Source organism: Mus pahari, unplaced genomic scaffold, assembly GCF_900095145.1.
Source record: "Mus pahari unplaced genomic scaffold, PAHARI_EIJ_v1.1 scaffold_14192_1, whole genome shotgun sequence".
In the NCBI taxonomy this organism is placed as follows: Eukaryota; Metazoa; Chordata; class Mammalia; order Rodentia; family Muridae; genus Mus; species Mus pahari.
In genome coordinates, this window is record NW_018392798.1 from 1 (window position 1) to 9,052 (window position 9,052).

Consider the following 9,052-nt stretch of genomic DNA (forward strand, 5'->3'; position numbering starts at 1 on the left):
AGTGTTGTTGGCCAAGATCCTATGGTGAAAGTGGCATCCTTTGGGTATATGCCTAACAGTGCTATAGGTGGGTCTTGAGGTAAACTGATTCCTAGCTTCCTGAGGAATCACCATACTGATTTATATTGTTTTAAAGATTTCCACTCCTGATGTGTTAGAATGGCGGGTATGGTCTCAACAGCACACTAGGCCAAGACAGTTCCCTGTGGAAGAGGATTTATTGGAATGGAGAGACAAGGTCCTGGCAGAAAGAGAAGAGGGGAGAGAGAGACAAGAGAGCAGCCAAGAGTGAAGGGAGAGAGACAGAGGGAGGGGGGTGTTCTCCTTATTTATATGGAGAATGACTTAACGCAGGTAAAGGTGGGAGGTGAGCCAAGTGGATGTTGGGAATATGGTGCTTGTTGCCTTGGCAATTGGTCTGCAGATCAAAGGTCATGTTGTCGCCTATGTGATGTCATAGGTTTGGGAGGTCCTGACGCCAACAACTCCCACCAGCAGTAGAGAAGTTGCTCAGCATCTTAGACAGCATGATCTGTCTCTTGTGTTACTGATCTTGGCCTTTCTGTCAGACAAGATGCAATCTTGAAGTATTTCCCTGATGACAAAGATCATAGGGTATTGCTTGCTCCCAAGTAGCCCAAGATACTTTATTTTACTTGTGGCCATTGTGAAATGTGGCGTTCTTCTTCTTCTTCTTCTTCTTTTTCTTTTTTTGTTAATATTGCATTCAGCTACTTTGCTGTAAGTGTTTTTCATCCGATCTTCCGTTGAATTTTTGGGTCACCCATGTATATTATCATATTTTGACTTCTTCCATTTCCATTTTTACTTCCTCTGTCTCCTTAATTTTTCTCAGTGCTGTACCTAAGACTTCAAGTACTATATTAAATATGTATGGAGAGAGTGGACAACCTTGTCCTCATCCTGGTTTTAGTGGATCTCTTGGGTTTCTATCCATTTATGTAGTTGCTGTCTATGGTTATGGTATATAAAGTGTATATTTTATTTTGATATGTTCATTGTACCCCTAATTTCTTCAGGACTTGTATCATAAAAGCATGTTGGATTTTGTCAAAGGAATTTTTCTGCATGTAATGAGAAGATCATGTGTATTTTTTTTAAGTTGGTTTACATGGTGAATCACATTTATTGATTTTTTTTTTAAAGATTTATTTATTTATTATATGTAAGTACACTATAGCTGTCTTCAGACACTCCAGAAGAGGGCATCAGATCTTGTTACGGATGGTTGTGAGCCACCATGTGGTTGCTGGGATTTGAACTCTGGACCTTTGGAAGAGCAGTCGGGTGCTCTTACCCACTGAGCCATCTCACCAGCCCACATTTATTGAATTTTATCTACAGAAACATCCTGCATCTCTGGGATGAAATTGACTTTATCCTGGTAAATGATCTTTTTGATGTGCTCTTGGATTTGGTCTATAAATACTCCATTGGTTGTTTTTTGCACCTGAGTTCATAAAGGAATTGGCCTGTAATTCTTCTGTTTTGCTGGAACTTTAGTGTGGTTTGGTATCAGGGTAACTGTGGTCAGTTCTATGCCTGATAGCCAGCCTCTAGCATGGAGCAGCTGCTACTGCAGGATGCTGCTTGCTCTACTGGGAGACAGAGAGCACAGAGCAGTGGTGTTGAATTACATATAAATGAAACATCAATGGACACAGTATGTTGGGATTCTCCTTTGCACTGGAGTGTGAAATTCTTCCAGGCTGCTGTGTGGGGAGTGCCTTTCTCCATCCTTGCAGTAAGTACCCCATTCATTGAGTTGGCAGCAATATAGGTTTCTGCAGACAGAACCTGGCTTGCTTCTACTTCAGTGCTGTGGTAACTGTGAGGGAGACACTGGGCAGTATCCTCCTTGCACTTTCCATTCATTCATTTCTGGTGCAGACATCTTAGGATTGGAAACATGGCACCAGAGCTTTCTGTAAATCTTTCAATGGGAGGGATTGCAGCCAATTAAGTAATTTTATCAACTCAACCTTTCTCCAGACCAGACAATGAACACCCCAGCTTCTCCACAGACCTACCACTGCCTTGTTCTGACAGATTTTAAGGGTAATTGTAATAGATGATTAAGCTGTCATTTTCATTTCCCTGTAGTTTTGTGTCATTTTAAGGATTACTATTGCTGTGACAAACTCGAGGACCAGAAAGCAAGTTGGGAAAGAAAGGCTTTATTCAGTTTACACTTCCATATTGCTGCTGTTCATACCTGAAGGAAGTCTGGAGATGAACTCAAACCGGGCAGGGACATGGAAACAGGAGCTGATTCAGAGGCCATGAAGGGGTGCTGCTAACTGGCTTGTTTCCCATAGCTTGCTCAGCCTACTTTCCAAGGTTCACCATTACAGGGATGACACCACCCACACAGGTCTGGGCACTCCCCATCAGTCACTAATTAAGAAAATGCCTTGCAGCTGAACTTTCTGGAGGCATTTTTTTCAATTAAAGTTTCCACTTTTCCAATACCTCTAGTTTGTATTGTGAAGTTGATATAAGACCAGCCAGCATGTCTAGTAAAGCTGGAGAGCCCTTGACTTTATTATTAATAATTTGCACATTCTCCTTAATGATGTGTCTGGTGAACTGTTGTTTTAAAAATTGCTCAAAGCTGGGCAGTGGTGGCACACACCTTTAATCTCAGCACTTGGGAGGCAGAGGCAGGAGGATTTCTGAGTTCGAGGCCAACCCTTTCTACAGAGTGAGTTCTAGGACAGCCAGGGCTACACAAAGAAACCCTGTCTGAAAAAAAACAAAACAAAACAAAACAAAAATAGCTCAACCTGTGTTTTTGTTTTTTCTTTCACTTAATGTTAATGTGTTTGGGTTTTTTGGGGGGTTCTTTTTTGTTTGTTTTAGATACTAATTCATTTAAGAAGGATGATAACAATTCAAATAAACTAGTTTCTCAGGGTAGCCTTACTCACAGTGTATACAAGCTACCACTTCAGTTGAGGTTCTTCTGCCTGTGCCTATTGAAAATAATTTCAGAAGACACTTCTGACTTTAACTTCAGAGTTTATCTTTTGGGGAGTTATATTTAAGGGTGTGGTTGTTGAAGTGGGATTTGTGAGTTTGTTTTGGTTTGGGAGACAGAATATCCATATGTGTGACAGCCAAACATATCAAACACCCAGGACTCCTACTCCCTGAATTAACCAATGCAGGTCTCTTAGAAATTCACACTTATTATATATAGAGAGAAAAGAGTTATTTTCATCCCTTCTAGACAGGATTTTAAATCATTGTTCACAGTGACCTTCTTGTATATAAGCAATTTCCTCTTATAATCTCAAGACTATTGTGAACTAGAAACATGAATCATTCCCCCACACAATGACAAATCATTTTTCAGGTTGACTTGGGCTCTCTCTATTTCTCTCATTTGAAACAGGGTGTCTTTACATGGCCTTGGCTATTTGGAACTAACTATTTAGACCGAACTGGGCTAAAAAAAATATTCCTGGGGGCTGGTGAGATGGCTCAGTGGGTAAGAGCACCTGACTGCTCTTCCAAAGGTCCAGAGTTCAAATTCCAGCAACCACATGGTGGCTCACAACCACCCGTAACAAGACCTGACGCCCTCTTCTGGAGTGTCTGAAGACAGCTACAGTGTACTTACATATAATAAATAAATAAATCTTTAAACGAAACTACTCCTACCTCTGTCCCCTGAAGATTAAATGCTTGACTTCTTAATTCATAAGGCACAATATTAAGAGTGTTGGCAAAGGGCATGAAAAAGATATAATGAAAAAGTATTTTTAAATCAATGGAATGTATGTGATGCAGCCTATGGGCCCTGTCACTTCAGAGACAAAGAAAGAGGAATCAGGCATCATCTAGTCTGGGCTGTACACTGAGTTTCTCCACTGCAGAAAGAGATGGAAGGATACATCAACAAATATGTTTCCACCCTGAAATTTACTTGGTATGATTATTTCCTCCTGAAATTGCAGAGGGAGATCTTTCTCACGCTCTCTTCTTCTTTATATATGCATGCATTCTCAGTTTGTCACTACTGTAACATCTTCCTGCACAGGAGACTAGCCTTCACCCTACTATGCTCCCTCAGCCTCCCAGGTAAGATTATTCACAAATACCACACACCCTTACTCAGAGACCTCTTTAAGGGATGCCCCCAAAATCAATCAATGCAAATGTTCAGTGTGCCTCTGCCATCCTCTGCTTGGTTCCCAGGCAGTTTTATTCTTCTGGCACCAATCCACATACACAAGCAGTCACCTGTGGGAAGCTGCATCTGTGTGTTTGGCAGGAGATAAGAGTTGGGAACCTTCACGTACTAGGCAAGTTGCCTTGCATTGAGCTACGTTTTCATAGTCTGTGGGCTGGTGAGATGGCTCAGCAGCTAAGAGCACTGACTGCTCTTCCGAAGGTCCTGAGTTCAAACCCCAGCCACCACATGGTGGCTCACAACCATCTATAATGAGATCTGATGCCTCTTCTGGTATGTCTGAAGACAGCTACAGTGTACTTATGTATAATAATGAATAAATCTTTGGGCCAGAGGGAGCAGGCACTGAGTGAGCTGGGCCGACCGGAGCAAGCAGGGGTTCTAAATACAATTACCAACCATCACATGAAGGCTCTCAACCACCTGCACAGCTACAGTGCACTCATATACATAAAATAAATACATCTTAAAAAAAGAAGGACACTGAGCATATAACACTATGTTTCTCAGACTGATCTTGCTCATCATTTGTTGTATCAGTGCACGGGGGAGCTCAGGTCTCTAATCCTAACACTGCAGATTATAACACAGGGAGATCTCTATGACTTGGAGGCCAACATCATTTACATCAAGAATTGTAGTATAAGAAAATTAGATCTCTGCAAAACCAATACTGGGGATTCAAAAAGTTCAGTTTTTGAACTTTTCTCCTCTCCCATGGGCATTGGCTTCTCCCTGAAGACCAGCCCACCCTCTGCTGCAAGGGGAGCATAGTGCAAGGCTCCTTCAGCATTCCTGGACAAAACAGGAAGCTTGAAATCAGGGTTCCAAGGAATCTGAGACCTCCTCCTGTATTATTTCCTGTATTATTTCCTCTCCAAGAAGACAACCTCTGTTTGGACAGATAGGAGAATTCAGTCATGACCACCTGAATCACTGTCTAGAACATGTGTGAGATATTACCAGATTCTGTGGTGGAAGTCATTCAGGATGCAAACTCCAGCACATGCACAGCACTTCCCAATAAAACTAGAAGCAAGGAGTATTTGATCATAGTCCATAGTGTGAGTCCAGTGCCAGGAAAATGTAAGTGATCTCCTAAAACACAGGGAGAGTTTGATCTGATGCAGCTTACAGCAGTCTTTATTCTATTCAAGCTAGCTTGGGACCCTCCAACACACCACCTTCACACAGCATGATTTTGGTGGTTGGGGAGCCCTGAATATCTATGGGGCAAGGCTTTATAGTAAGCATCTAGCTGTAATGCTACTGTGGCATTTATCATAATTGACTGGTGCTGTGAATCATACCATAAATGTAATTTCTGTTCCTCTCTGCATTGCTGATCATTAGGCTGGGGTAGGTTTGTAAACTGGGGATGCAGGTTTGTTGGAGGAATAACCTGGTGATGCTGGTCTTCTTGGGGATTAGCCTAGAGACTGGAACTAGACTCATGTATTGTTGGGGGCACCTTGGAAACTAAAGCTAGGTACCACCATGTTAGCTTACCTGTATATCAGCTATTTAAAGTATGAGTCATAACAGTAGCAACATTACAATTATGAAGTAGCCAGAAAGTACTTTCATGGTTCTGGTTGTCCACACATGAGAAAGTCTTTTAAGAAGTCCCAGCATTAAGAAATTTGAGAACCACAAGATGAGGTTATATAGATGTGTAATGAATCAATCCCTTCAAATATTTCAAAATCAATGAAACATATTTGCATGTGTTGACCCATAAACACTTCTCCCAGAAGGAGTAGGCTCCCTCCGCTTTGGCCTGCTCTTCTCAGTTATCATAGAGCATGATGGTGGAGTTCTAACTTGTTACCATTAAATTCCAAGAAAAAACACAATGAGTTTCTACTACTGGTGGGACATCCAGGGCTCTGTACAAACATCCACAGCTGAGCTTGACTGTGTGCACTACACGTTTCTTATCTTAACATAAACATCTCAGGAATCCAGACTGATTTCAAAAGTTTTATTCATACTAAAAAGTATTTGGTTAAAGATTTGCCAACATAGCTGTTTGTGGCTATGGAGACTAGAAGAGGGCCCCAGATTCTCTGAATCCCCAGTTACAGGTGGCTGAAAACTCCTGTGTGTGCTGGGAACTGAAACAGTTCTCTGAGAGAGCAGTAATTGCTCTTGCAGCTGAGTTCCCACAAAATGAGTCTTTAAAAAGAAACTTCTCACTCTCTTTCCTTCTGTGATGAGTAAACACTCATGTTTGATGTCTCCTTTGCTCTGGTCCAGGTCATCTGTTCTACTCAGTCCAATGCAGATAGGTTTCTTCAAAGACACTCAGTTGTCCTGTGCTTAGGGCCAGCACCTAAATTGAATCCCAGTTTGCAAGACATCAGACAAAAATCAAAGAACATCAAAAGTGTAGATGGCAGGTAGAATGTCCCAGACTGCAGTGCTGCCCTTCCTACACCCACTATGTAACCATATTACAGGTGATTTAAATCCTCATTGACCATGCTGCATTTCCTCACGTTCACGGTAAATTCTTCCGCAATACCAGAGTCTAACCAGAAGTCATAGGTACAACACTAGTTGTTGTTGTTGCTGTTGTTGCTGTTGTTGTTGTTGTTGTTGTTGTTGTAAGAAAGATGCAGATCATAGCTAGTTAGAACCCGAGATCACTTTAGGCTCCAAGAAAGGACACGGTGCAGAAGCTAGGGAGTGGAATGCTTCAGCCACCAAGTGGGGATGGGACTCCACCATTGACTTCCACNCTGAGGTCTCAGAGACCTCAGAGGCATAGAGGGCAATGAAATCCAGGGCCTGNGTCTTCAGCTTCTCTGTGCTGTGGAGGTCAGCCAGGATGAGAGTGTGTGCAGCATTCTTCACAGAGAGGTTCCTGCAGAGGGCATCCTCACACATGACCTTCAGGCCCTCCAGGTCATACTTGTCAGCAGCTGCCATCACATCACAGGCCATGGAGTGGCTGTGGAGGTGTGGTGCCTTCCCCGTGTAGATGAAANCCATCATCTCCTTGAAGACTTGGGGATTCAGGTTATGGATCTCAATGGGGTTCTTTAGACTCTCCTTCATTTCATGTTCAAACACTGCTTGTGGACGTTGTACATCGTGGTGCGCACTAGGCTCCGCACCACGATGTACAACGTCCACAAGCAGCTCTCCAGATACTTCTGATGAGAATGTTGGGCTTGTAATCCTTCTCTGAACTCCCCCCATGCAAAATGAGAAGTTGCTAATGGTCCACTTATAGCAGAGTTTCTCAACACTGATCTGTGTGGAGCCCCTGCTCTTCTTGAATTCCATGTCCTCTGACATTTCTGCTGGAGGATTTTTGGAGGTTAGAGTTGGTCTGAGAACAAGAACTAGAAGTTATTTATTCTTCCTCCTGTTGAATAAAATTATAGGTACACTTTAGATTTCAGTTTGATTTTCTCTCAGATCCCCTTTCTCTCTCCCTCCCTCTCCCTTTTCCCCCCTCTCTCTTTCTCTCTTTCTCTCTCTTCTTTTTCTGTCTGTCTTCCTCTGCTTCTCCTGTCTTCTCATCCCTACTCAACTCCACTTCCCATGCTATAAATAAACTCTAATCTATACTAATCCTGTCATAGGGCTGGTACCTCAGGGGGAAGGGATGCCTCAGCATGGGCCCACCAGGGTACCACTCCCTACCTCACCCTACCTGGTTCTAGCAAACATGTCCTGGAATTCATTTTTTAAAGCACAACATTGATCTTGAGACACAGATTTAAAATTAAATACTTTTAAGTTGGGCTGGAGAGGTGGCTCAGCGGTTAAGAGCACTGACTGCTCTTCTGAAGGTCATGAGTTCAAATCCCAGCAACCACATGGTGGCTCACAACCATCCATCCGTTATGAGATCTGACGCCCTCTTGTGCTGTGTCTGACTACAGCTACAGTGTACTTACATATAATAATAAATAAATCTTTTAAAAAAAATACTTTTAAGTTAACATCTTCTTCTTCCACATGAACTTTCCATCCAATACATTGCTCGCTAGAAATGTCCATCCAAACATCTTCAAATTGGTAAGCTCCCTCTCCCACACTGGTCAGTGTAAATATCCCCTGGTCCCAAGGGAGGGCTGTTCAGCTCACAGCCACTCTGTGGTGTCCTTGTGGATGGAGACAGTACTAGTCTTAATGATTGTCCTCCTTGCTGAGTCCTCATTTTAGGACATTTTCTCTTGAGTGCCATTTCCTCTCTCCTCAGGCCTGGATANACCATTGTTTACCTCTCTACCCACTCAGGTACTGGCCTGAGCTCAGACCCCAATTGACTACTTGAGGTCTTTGTGCTCTGCCCCTCCTGTTGTTTTAGTTAACTTATCCTCAGGATGGTGGTAGCGGAAATTAGTAACTGCCACTCTTACCCAGAAAGGATATGCCTTTGCAGCCACTCCCAGGCTTCCTACTGGGATGCCTCCCACTCTCTGTGTANTCCTGGCTGCCCTGGAACTCTGTAGACCAGCCTGGCCTCGAACTCAGAAATCAGCGTGCCTCTGCCTCCCAAGTGCTGGGATTAAAGGTGTGTGCCACCATGCCTGGCAGCCTCCCACTCNTAGAGGCTTCCAAATTCACAGGCTAAATTTGGCTCCAAAACTCTACATGGCTGTTTAAGGACACTTAAATTCTTTTTTACAAGTCTCTCACCAGCCATCCAGAAAAATGGAAAGATTTCTATGCAGGGTCCCCTCACACCACCTCCATCTCTTGCAACTTTGTTCTTTGCTCTCCCTCTTCCATACAGGCAGTGACAAGACTGCCTGGATTGGGGTATGATAACCACAGAGAAACAGTGTTCCTCCTTGATTCTGACATTGCCCC

The 9,052-nt window shown here is 43.1% G+C and overlaps 1 protein-coding gene across 1 annotated transcript; it reads right to left on the bottom strand.

Moving 5' to 3' along the window:
* Positions 1–6,850: 6,850 nt before the first annotated feature.
* Positions 6,851–7,525, bottom strand: LOC110315178 (TD and POZ domain-containing protein 1-like). The gene is made up of 2 exons (XM_021189302.1): positions 7,352–7,525; positions 6,851–7,300 (listed from the first exon to the last, which is right to left on the bottom strand). The coding sequence occupies exons 1-2, from the start codon at positions 7,523–7,525 to the stop codon at positions 6,851–6,853; spliced, it is 624 nt and encodes a 207-aa protein (XP_021044961.1).
* Positions 7,526–9,052: the final 1,527 nt, after the last annotated feature.